The 12,159-nt window shown below is 44.1% G+C and overlaps 1 protein-coding gene across 6 annotated transcripts; it reads right to left on the bottom strand.

Moving 5' to 3' along the window:
• Nucleotides 1-520: 520 nt before the first annotated feature.
• On the bottom strand, nt 521-11,523 carry TMEM219 (transmembrane protein 219). Of its 6 annotated transcripts, none has more exons than XM_081133376.1 (7): nt 11,433-11,523; nt 10,549-10,701; nt 10,243-10,444; nt 9,966-10,155; nt 3,984-4,213; nt 2,226-2,395; nt 521-622 (listed from the first exon to the last, which is right to left on the bottom strand). In XM_081133376.1, the coding sequence occupies exons 2-6, from the start codon at nt 10,680-10,682 to the stop codon at nt 2,258-2,260; spliced, it is 894 nt and encodes a 297-aa protein (XP_080989502.1). In that variant the 5' UTR covers nt 10,683-10,701; nt 11,433-11,523; the 3' UTR covers nt 521-622; nt 2,226-2,257. The 6 variants fall into 6 exon arrangements, with proteins under 6 accessions (XP_080989502.1, XP_080989507.1, XP_080989503.1 ...); XM_081133381.1 differs by having other exon boundaries at nt 10,243-10,465; nt 11,433-11,515; XM_081133377.1 differs by having other exon boundaries at nt 10,243-10,441; nt 11,433-11,479.
• Between the last annotated feature and the right edge of the window lie 636 nt (nt 11,524-12,159).

The raw sequence follows: 12,159 nt of genomic DNA, 5'->3' as shown, positions 1-12,159 counted from the left end.
GAGGGGGCGCGGGCGGAAGGAAAAAAGAAGACGTGGTCTGCGCCTGCGTGCAGAGCAGATGCTGGGAGGGGTGAGGGAAGGCTGGTGCTTGGCGCGGGAAAAGGCGGGAAAATGGGCCGCTCAGGTTGGTAACCAGACAGCCTCCCTTTGGGCTACCAACTTTGAGGAATCTTTGCTAGGTAATTTGTCAAGTCCTTAAAGCAAACTGAGGCCTTTTACAGTTGCATGACCTGTCCAAGGTCATATTGCATTATGTAAAAGCACTCCCATGCCCAAACCCACCCAATTCTCTCAACTAGCTGAAATTAGCGATTTTATTTTATAGGCATAAGGTGGCAGAGTTGGGATCAAAACCTGTTTTCCAAAGCCAAGGTACAACCGTAGGAATAGCTGCAGTAGGTTGCCCTATGACAACCTGTATCCCAAACGAAGAATCAGCAAGGAAGAATCCCCTGAACCTCCCAAACCAATCTACTCTAAAATTCCCACCTCATCCAATTCCCAATAAACACACTGGCAGCATTGGGCAAAAAATCCTTTTATTTTCCCCCACATTCTAGCTCTCCATTTTCTGTAACATCTCTTCCAACTTAGAACCATGGCCCAAGAAGTTGATTCACACCTGGAGAGAGAAAAAATTAAAAAACAGGGCAGGTGAGAAAGCCCTTGTGGGAAGCTCTGGAATGGCTCAGAAACTGAGGAAAGAGCACAGGAAGTGACAACTAGAGATAGGTACAAGCACTCATCCCAACTGGGATGGCCTCAGTACTCCAGGATCTGCCTGGGGCCAGAAAGTATTCCTTTTCCAATCTGCTCAGATCTAAGAAAGGCCTGGTCTCTCTGCTACACTCAGCCAGTCTCTTCCACTCAGCACCAGTGGCCCCCATGGTCTGCAGTGTTAAGTCATAGCATCTTAGTTTGGCATCATGGTGCCTCATTTCCTGCCTCAAGTAGGTAGCTAAAGCAGTCAGGTCTAGACCCAAGCAAAATAAGAAAGTTGATCTTGAACGTCCAGTTTCTCTGGCCCTTCCCTGGTCCTGAGCTGTTTCTACTACTCCCACGGTTATGTTCTAGGGCATAGCAGCCAGCTGAAGCTGAGAACAATTTAAGAACTGGATGCACAATATATGACCCTCAAATTGTATGAGACCTACCTGACAGGGTGAGAATATTTTACAGAAATATTTTTTCCTTTAATGATCTGACACACAAACTGGTCAGCCAATATGTTTACCACCCACTGCTACCTTTGTGAGGCTGTGTCCCTTGAAAGATTCTGTTAGCAGAATCAACTTTTTCTAAAGGCAATAATGGCTAATGGAAAAGAGAAAGTGCATGTAAAGAACTTGGGCATCGTATGTGCCTAGTAACAGGCATCATCAATCAATTCTTTTGAGCAGTTCAAGATGACTTTTATAAAATCTGAGTCATAAAACTGGGTATCAGAATTTCAGGACAAAAGCAAGACAAACATGATTCATATCCAGGACACATCATCAAATTTGAACCTTCTTGCCCTAACTGGTTTGGCTCAGTGGTTAGAGCATCAGCCCGTGGCCTGAAGGGTTCCAGGTTCAATTCGGCCAAGGACACATACCTCAGTTATAGGCTCGATCCCTGACCCTGGTCAGGGCATGTGTGGGAGGCAACCAACTGATGTGTCTCTCTCACATCGATGTTTCTCTCTCTCTCCCTTTCCCTTCCACTCTCTCTGAAAAGCAATGGAAAGAATATCCTCAGGTGAGGATTTAAAAAATAATTTGGCCTGGCTGGGTCTGGCTCAGCAGTTGAACATCAACCTAGGATCCAGGCGATCAGGGTTCGATTCCCTGTCAGGGCACATACCCAGGCTGTGGGCTCGATCCTCAGCTGGGGGCGTGCAGGAGGCAGCCAGTCAATGACTCTCATCATTGGTGTTTCTATCTCTCTCTCTCCCCTCTCTGAAATCAATAAAGATATATTTAAAAAATATATATATTTGAAACCTCTTAATTCACCATTATTACTAAAAAGCTTCTTCGATGTGGACTAGAGCTATGGGTGAATCTTAAAATCGGAATGTTAACAGAAAGAAGTCAGTCACAAAAGAATATATACGATTCCATCTATATAAAGTTCAAAAATAAGTAAAACCAAACCATATTGTTTAGGAATAGCTATTTCAGTTACAATTCCCACTCCCACCCCATCTTCTATTCTCACAGAACTGGGGCAAAGAACCTTACCTGAGAACAAGACAGGAACTAGGCCAGTGCCCTTATAGCCGGGTTCTAAACCAGTAGGACTCCCGGCGTGGGTGGAAACATACAGCAGTAAAAAACCAGAGAAGGCCACAGAAGAGAAGCAGGAAGGAGCCCAAAACCAGCAGCCTGGAGCCACACAGAGCCAGCTCCTCCTAGGTGGGCACAGGGAGGGAAGGAGAAATGAATGAGACAGAGGAAGGATAGAGAATCTTCCCTTAGGAAGACATCTTACCCCCAGCCCCAGGCTATGGAGAGAAGCCTCTATGGAGGAAAGGGCTCTCCACATCCAGGGAGCAACTAAAAGGAAAATGTTACTTCTATAAAAGCTAATTGTCTCTATGATCTACAAACTGCTTTCTTGCCCAACCATTGAGCCCCCTAATGATGACTCTATGAGAATTCACTATTATCCACATTTTTAAAATGTGCAAGCAGGGCCAGGTCTGGAAACCAAGATCTTCCCTGATTCCAAGCTCCCAGATGATGCTCCTCACGAGGGTCTTTGCAAACGTGAGGGAAGAATGTGCAGCAGCCTCCTAACTGGTCTCTCTCCTCCACTCGGGGCCAGTCACTTCCACCCAGCAGCAGTGGTCCCCATGGCCTGCAGTGTCAAGTCATAGCATCTTAGCCTGGCATCACAGTGCCTCATGATCAGGCTCCTGCATCTCTCCTGTCTCTTCCCTTAAGGCATTCCTCAGCCCCTCGTCATGGAGTGTCCCCAAAGGCTGAACACTTTTTAATCTCTAGGCCTGTGCTCATGCTGGCCCCTTATGCCTGGAATGTAGTTCCTCTTTCTTGTACCCCCTCTGGTGCACTATCTGCCCAAATCTTCCTCATCCTTCAGGGATCATCCTGACAGGGCAGAACAAGCCTGGGACTCAGTTAGAAACTAGGTTGAAATCCTGGGTCAGTAGCAGTGTGGCCTTGAGCAATTCACTCCCTCTCTCTGAACCTGTTTCCTCATCTGTAAGATGGGATAATAACAGCTACCTCAAAGGCTATTTTAAGATCAAATGAGATAATGAATCTGAAAGTACTCTGTACGTTATAAACTACTGTACACAATTCCCTTTCTTAAATGCTATCATCTCTGTGAAACACTCTATATAAATATTCAAGTTAGAGTTAATTGCTCCTTACGATGTGTTAGAGTAACACTTGGCTCACATCTCTATGCTGGCAATTAGCTTATTCTGCCTTAGTCCAGCTTCTGAATTCCTTTGAGGTAGAGGTCATATTTTATTGTACTTAAAGACAATAGTTAATAGTAATAGCTGTCATTTATCAAATCTCTATTATGTACCAGGCATTGTACTAGGTTCTTTATATTCACTCTCATTTCTTTGTTGGAATTAGGAGATAGTATCATGTTTCCTATTTTACAGATGAGGAAGCTGAGGCTCAGAGAGACTCAGGTCCTTGTTCAAGATCACACAGCCTCCCAGTCAGGATTATAAAGCCTATATTTTATCTATTAGGTAAAATTGCCCTTAAGCCCTGGCTGGTGTGGCTCAGTTTGTTCAGCATCATCCTGAGCACCAGAAGGTCGCAGGTTCAATCCCAGTCAGGGCACGTACCTGGGCTGTGGGTTAGACCCCTGTAGGGGTGCGAATGGGAGGCGACCAATCAATGTATCTCTCTCACATTGATGTTTCTCTACCTCCCTAAAAAAAAAACTGCCTTCAAGACACAGCATGCAGCATGGAAGTCTATGAAACTCTGACAACCTGAAGCTCTTACCGAGGTGAGCAGCTTGGTAAGCACAAGGCCCTCCTGGCTCCAGACCCTGACACAATCCTCAGCCACCCTAGGGCTCAGGGTAGCATTTCCTACTCCCTCCTCAGAGCAGGATATGGGTGGCTGGCTGGAGGGCAGGAGTTCTGAATCAGCACTAAAATACAGGCAGATTCCTGGGGTCCTTTCTGTGGTCACCCTGGCTGTAATGAGGACCAGCTCTTCTGCAAAAGATCCTATGAGAGGCACAGGAGAGGAGATGGAAGAAAAATGAAGGATCTGGTGGGAACCATCCATTTTCAGACTTCTATACATTTCTAAAGCTTCCTACAGTACCAGGTATTTTGGCACTGATTCTATTCAATAAAGTACTCTATATACCATCATTTAAAAATGAAAATAACTGGGTACCAATATAAACTAAGATTAATTTAAATTAGCTTACAACCAACAAAACAAACACATCAATACTTGCAAGGTTGCAGTGAAACTGGGATAGATACACGTTGTCAATGTCAGTTTGTATAAACTAGTCCATCGTTTTTTAAGAAAGCAGTTTTCCACTAGTACCAAAATCCATTAAAAAGTTCACATCCCGGTGTCACTCAGTGGTTAGAGTGCCAGCCCGAGTACCAAAGAGTCTGGGGTTCAATACGTGGTCAAAGGCACATACCTGGGTTGCAGGTTCCATCCCCGGCCCGGGTTGGGGAGCATGTGGGAGGCAATCTATCGATGTTTCTCTCTCTTCCTCTCTCTCTCTCCTCCCCTCTCCCTCCCTCCCTTCCACTTGCTCTAAAAATCAGTAGAAAAAATATCCTTGGGTAAAGATTAACAAAACAAAACAAAAAAAAGGTTCACATCCCATTTCAAATTAGTGGAAAAATAGTGGCCTATTTAGTCAATGCCCTTGGGATAATTTCCACTTGGGAAAAAAGGTTAGACTCTTATCTTACACTATAAAATAAAGTCCAGATGTATTAAAGACCTATACAAACAAACTAACAAACTAAAACAAAACAAAACAAAAACCTAAGCAAGTATTAAAAGAAAATACAGAAGAATATTTTCTATTTTTCAAGTTGGGAAGCCCTTCCTAAAAAAGTCACAAAACCTAAAAGCCTAAGTAAAGGACAAGAGCAATAAAGTTAACCTCAAAACAAATTAAAGACTTCTATATAATGAAAGATAAACACACAAGTAACAGATTGTTTGAAAATATCTAGAATAGATTTAATTGGCAAAAAGGTTTACTATCCAGAATGCATAAAGACCTAAAAATCGAGAAGATAAAGATGAAGAAAAATAAGCAAAAAAAATGAAGAAGAAATTCAGAGAAAACATGAAAATGGACAATAAACTTATAAGAAGATGCTTAACCTCACTAGTAATCAGGAGAAAGTAAATTAAATCAGGTAACTCCCTTGCCCATTAAGTTGGTAAAAATTTTAAAAAGTAATAGTTACAAGAGTTGAAGATGTGGGAAAATGGGCACTCTCAATTCATAAATCTTTTAGGAGACAATTTGGTGGGCTGTATCTGTCACAATTTTAAACGGGTACAGAGAGGGACTAAGATGCCCACCAAACTATCAACTCTGTAGCGGAGGTAGGAGGACTTTTACCTCTGCTTTGTATATTTCTGTGTGGTCTGAATCCACAACAAAGTGAATTTGTCTATTAAAAAGAGTATTCAAGGTAAAAAAAAAAAAAAAGTGTGGGTGTGTGTCCATATCCTTTGACTCAGTAATACCACTTGTAGAAACTAATCCTAAGGAAAAGATTCAAAAGAAAAATGCAGCTCGGCCTGAGTGGCTCTGCAGTTGAGCATCAACCTAGGATGCAGGCGATTGGGGTTCGATTCCCAGTCAGGGCACATGCCCAGGTTGCGGGCTCCATCAATGACTCTCTCATCATGATGTTTCTATCTTTCTCTCTCTCCTTCCCTCTCTCTGAAATCAATAAAGATATATTTAAAAAAGAAAAATGCAAAGTATACCCAGATATTTATTGTGATTTCGTAAAAAATGCCAAAAAATAGGAAACAATAGAGATGTTTAACAATAGGGAAAGCATTAACAAATGGTCTAACCCCTTAATGAATCACTTTACACCATTAAAATAATAATGCTTTTGTTTTTTGCACTAATACAAAAAACACGGTGTCATAAGTGAAAAAAGAGAAATACAAACCAGTATATACATCATAATTACAACTGAGAAAAGTACATGTAAAATTCTATAAAAGGATTCCCCTTTCTTCTATATTCCCCAGATCGAATGAGTCACCAAATCCTGTCAATCTTACACTTCTTAATGTCTCTCTCAAATCAGTCCCCTTCTTTCACAGCAGTGTCTTAGCTCAGTTTTTCTCTTCATCTTTTTATTACAACCACCTCCCCCCTAGTCTTCCTGTATCTGGACACATTCCTTCCAGGCAGTCAGCCAACAAGTGTTATCTTTTTAAAAGAACAACACAAAAACAAAATCTTACTGTTTTCCTGATTAAAATGTTTGAATTGGCCCAATGTACTGAATAAAGTCCAACTACCTTGGCTTGGCACATGAGACCCTCCATAGAACTGAGTGTTTCTTCAGGCCCATTACCTGCCACACACTCAACAATCCTTTCCCTGTACCAGTCAAACTGAAGCCCTGGAAGTTTCTAAACATGCCATCATGGTCTCCACCTGTACGCCTTTGCATATACTCTCCCCTCTGGCTGGAAGGGCACCCTGAAAGGCCTCCCTCAAGTCTTAGCTCAGGCACTGTGTATCCTTGGAAAAGCCTGTCTTCACCATCCCCGCTTGATAGACTTCTGAGTACTCGCACTCTACTTTCTGTTCTGCACACATTGCAAGGTATTTATTTCTGTTCACATCTGTAACCTTGCTAGACAGTGAGCAACTTGAAACGAGAGTCCATGTCTCACAGATCTCTGTATTTCCCATGCTTGGTACATAGTAGGTGCTCATTTTAAATTTTGTCCAAAGTACTCTTTGATGTTATTACTTTGTTTCTAACCATTATTTAAAGAAACAGGGCTTCTTTGCAGAAGCAAAAATTGACAAGCTGATCCTAAAATTCATATGGAAATTCAAAGTATCCAGAACAGCCAAGACAATCTTTAAAAAGGACAAAGTTGGCCTGGCCGGCACCGTTGAGCATCAACCTATGAACTAGGAGATCACAGTTCCATTCCCCGTCAGAGCACATGCCCGGGTTTCAGGCTCCATCCCCAGTGGGGGGCATGTAGGAGGCAGCCAATCAATGAATCTCTCTCATCATGATGTTTCTATCTCTCTCTCCCTCTCCCTTCCTCTCTCTGAAATCAATAAAAACATATTTAAAAAAAGAACAAAGTTGGAGGACTCATATTTTCTGATTTCAAAACTTACTACAAAGCTATAGTGATAAAAACAGTGTGGCACTAGCATGAGGATAGACATATAGATCAATGGAATAGAACTAAAAGTCCAGAAATAAACTCATACATCTATGGCCAACTGATTTTTTTTTAAATCCTTACCCAAGGATATGTTTTTATTTATTTTTAGAGAGAGGACGGGAGAGAGAGAGAGAAACATCAATGTGAGGAAGAAACATGGATCGGCTGCCTCCCATACGCGCCCCAACCAGGGATTGAACCCCAACGTACGTATGTGCCCTGACTGGGAATCAATCCTGCAGCCTTTTGGTATACAGGACATCCAACTAACTGAGCCACCTGGCCAGGGCATATGGTCAAGGGTATCAAGACTATTCAATAGGGAAAGAATAGTCTTTTCAACAAAACATGATAGGACAACTGAATAGCCATCTGCAAAAGAATGAAGTTGGATCCCATCCTCACACCATAGACAAAAATTAACTCAAAATGGATCACAGAGCACTGGCTGTTGTAGCTCAGTTGGTTGGAGTGTTGTCCTGTATACCGAAAGGTTTAGGATTTGATTCCTGGTCATGGCACATTCCTGGGTTACGGGTTCGATCCACCATCGGGGCATGTGCAGAGGGCAACTGGTTAATGTTCTCTCTCGCATCGATGTTTCTCTCTCTCTCCCTTCCCTTCTCTCTAGGATCAACGAACACATCCTAGGGTGAGGATTTAAAACTTAAAAAAAGGATCATAGACCTAAATGTAAGAGCTAAAACTATAAAATTCCTAAAAGAAAAAAATAGAAGTAAATCTTAGTGAACTTGGGTTAGGCAAAGTCTTCTTAGATGTCACACTAAAATCACAAGCAACAATAGAAAAAAATAGGTAAGCTGGAATTCATCTAAATCAAAAACGTTTGTGCTTCAAAGCATACCATCAAAAAAGTGAAAAGAGCCCAGAGAATGAGAGAGAATATTTGCAAATCATACATCAGATAAGAAACTTGTATCTAGAAAATATAAAGAACACTTACAACTGAATAATTAAAAGACAAATTACCCAATTTAAAAAATGGGCAAAGACTCTGAATATACATTTCTCCAAAAATATGCAAATAGCCTATAAGCACATGAAAAAATCCTCAATATCATTAGCCACCAGGAAAATGGAAATCAAAATCACAGTGAGATATCACTTCACACTGACTAGGAGGGCTATAATAAAAAAGACCGATAATAGCAAGGGTTGTGGAAGATGTGGAGAAACTGGAACTCTCATACGCTGCTGGTACAGCCACTTTTAAAACAGTGTGGCAGTTCCTCAAAAAGACTGAACAGAGTTACCATAAGACCCAGCAATTCCACTCCTAGTTATAACATACTCAAGAGAAATAAAAATATATGATCACACAGAAACTTGTACACGACTGTGTATAGCAGCATTATTCACAATAGCTAAAAGGTGGAAACAATCCAAATGTCAATTAAATAATGGACAAATACAATGTGGAAGTCATACAGTGAATATTATTAAGCAAAAAGAAGTGAAGTACTGATATATGCTACAACGTAGATGAACCTTGAAAACATTAAGCTAAGTGAAAGAAGCCAGTCAAAACAGACCATTATATGAAATGTCCAGAATAAGCAAATCTACAGAGACAGGAAGCAGATTAGTGACAGGAAGTAGATTAGAGTTGGGAGGTGAGGAGAAAATGGAGAATGACTGCTAATGGGTACAGGATTTCTTTGTCTGGTAATGAAAATGTTCTAAAATTGATTGTGATGATGGTTGCACACTTTCGTAAATATAAGAAAAGCCATTTAATTGTACATTTTAAATACATGAATTTTATGGCATGCGACTCATCTCAATAACGCTATTATATATCAGACACATTCCTTTATTCTTGTTCTTTGATCACACACATGTACACCTAGACATACAAAGACCTACCCCCCACACACATATACACATATGTGATTCATAGAATCTTAGAATGATAATATGTTGAAAAGGACCTCAGAGGTCAGAGAATTCCACCATTCTCTCCTCCCTCTTCATCTCCCAATTTTTTAGATAAGGAGCCTGAGGCCAGGTCTCACACAGGAATTAATAGAACCCACTGACTCTCCCTCTCTCATTATTTTCCCAGAAGACTTTAAGTGCTTTGGAAATGGATGATGTCTAATTTTTTCTGTATCCTCCATAGCACATAGAGCTGTGCTAAGTACAAAGCAGGCACCGAAGACATTAGTTTAACTGAACAGAATATGCTTCTTAGATATCCCTTAGGGAAAAGGTGCCTCTATGAGGAGAAGGGTGGAGGAATAAAAAGGGATGACAAAGAACATTAGGTCAAACGTAGCCCATCTCATCACACCTCCAAGGACAAAATCAAACAATCCCAGAGCTGGAAGGGGAAAGAAAACATTTATAGAGAACCTACACAGTGGGACAGTGGACATTGTTTTCACTGGAAGTATCTAGTCCTTATTACAGCAGAAGCGACTAAAGCCCAGGGATATGCTTAAGGTCACCAGATTAGTGAGTTCAGAGGCAGGGCCCACCCCTGAGTGTTCTGATGTCTAACCCCACAGTCCTTGATCTCACCTTTCAGTCCCATCTGACTACCTGGAACCTTGGCTTGGAATGTCTGGGTCTTGTTCCTGTCTGGACCATCTCCAAAGTTCAAGGTGGTCCGCAAGCCCACGACGTGGGACCCATGCCACTTCCCTGTGACTGTCGGAGTTACAGGGCACAGGGTCAGCTGGCCAAAAGATCTCAAGAAGGAGACCCAGTCCTGTGTGCAAAAGGAAGGTGGGAGAGAGGTGAGAGATTCGCAGCAACAGCTGGCCTACCTGTGACTGATGAATAGGAGAGTACTCACCTGAGGGATGTCAGGGCTGCGCAGACCAGTCCTGTGAGTGAGGAGGAAGCCACCAAGGCCCAGGCCAGAAAGGCCAAGAAGCAACAGGATCAAAGTGGCACAGACCAGAGGTGGGTGGTGGGCCAGACAGAGATGCAGGTTGTGCCCTGCCTGGCAGCTGCCCATGGGGAGCAGAGGTGTCTGGGCCTCCAAGGAAAGCCTGCTGGAGGACAGGAAGGGAGAACTGGACAAGAGCCTACCAGTCAGAAGGCACTTACCCATTTTACTCAAAGGGAAGCTAAAGCACCAAGGGGACAAGGGACTTGCCCACGGCCACACAGGTAGTGGCAGAGACAGGAATCCAAGGCTCTCGACTCCAAGTGTTCATCCCCTGCACCACTCAGTAAATGTTTGCTGCATTTCATTTCTGAAGCGATCAAGGCGGAAGTGGAGGAGAGCATGCTGTGCTGGAAAAACGAACTCGAAAAGGAGAATTCTTAAAAATAGAATTTCAGGAAACAGCTGTTCTGGGCCTAGGGTTTGGCTGCAGAATAGTTCCAGCCAATAGCCCAAAGGAAGTGTCTGACAAAAGGAAACCCACTTTGGAGTTACATTGCTCAATGTGACTCCTCCTCTGCCCTTCATTGGCTATGTGAGAAAAATCAGTCAAACTTTGGGAGTTTAAGAATCTGTGAAATGGGAGTTCTAAGCCATGAAATGAGAACTAAGTGTGGCAGATAAAGCAGTTTGCATAATACTTGGCCATGCAGGAATTCAACAAATGTCCATTTCTTTTCTATTTTTCTGTGTCATAGTGATCTTCAGAAAAGGTGAGGCAGGGCAAAAACTGAGGCTTGTGGACTTTAACATAGGAATGGTAGGGCCAAGGTCTGAAACCCGTCTCCTGCCTCCAAGTGGAGTGCTCTTTTCCAGGCGAGAAGCCACAGCCTGATGAAAAGGAACATCTGGAAAGGGGATGGGGGAGCAGGGGAGCGCCAGGAAAATGCAGGTGCCACAAATGCTGGCCCTGCCCTGCCTCCCGGGGCGGCTCGTTCGGAAAGGGGAAAGAGCAGGAAGGGGTGGGCAGGGCCTGAGGGTCAGCGGCCGACGGCGCCCCTGGGCCTCCCCTTCCCCCGCCCCCCTGCAGGAGCTCTACACACGCGCCCCTCCCCAGCCTAGCAGCGTCCGGCCCGCCCGCCGCTCGCCCTCACCGCTCGCAGCCCGCGGAGGCCCGCGCCCCCCGCGACGTCACGCGTGGAGCGGCGAAGGGGCGGGGTCCGTGCTCCCCCCACACACACCCCCTGCGGCGGGGTTTCGCATGCGCAGTGCGCACTCGGGCGGCCGCCTGGCCTCAAAGCAGGGTAGGGATGTACCAAGGGGAAATCCAACGAAGGGGCCAACGGGGAGAAACCACTCCTCGGAAGGCGAATGAAAGGGAGAGAGGCGAGGAAACAAAACCCTAAAAACACTATTAGAATTGTAAACTCTCCCTCCGCAGAGACCGTGAGGCTGCTTCAACGCGATTCTCGTCTCAGGCGTTTTCCCGTTTCCCGGCTGCCCCCGCGCCAGTAGCACAGCCCAGCCGCGCCCAAGTTCCGGGTACGGCCTCGGGTCGGCCGGGGGTGGGGCTCCAGCCCCGGGCCTGCGGCCTTCCAGGCGGGCGGGGTCAGTTCCCTGCAGCCTAGAAATCAGGTTAATCGTCGTCAGGTCAGGCCTGGCCCCTGGCTTTTAGTGACTCCTTAAGGAAAAGGATCCTACAAGCTGCAAGGCTGCTCAGTAGATACCATCTCATTTCACTTCTGCCCACATTTTAGAGATAAGAACGCCGAGGTCCACCTGGGATTCAAGGCCTGACTCTGTTCGTGCCCCTGCATAAGCTATGACCATGCTTTTTGGGGGGACTGAGTTTAGTCCTCTGTTAAAGGGGACCATTATACA

Source organism: Miniopterus schreibersii (genome assembly GCF_964146895.1).
Source record: "Miniopterus schreibersii genome assembly, chromosome: 3".
Lineage (NCBI taxonomy): Eukaryota > Metazoa > Chordata > Mammalia > Chiroptera > Miniopteridae > Miniopterus > Miniopterus schreibersii.
Note: the sequence above shows the minus strand (reverse complement) of the source record. Positions and strands in the feature narration are given on the sequence as shown.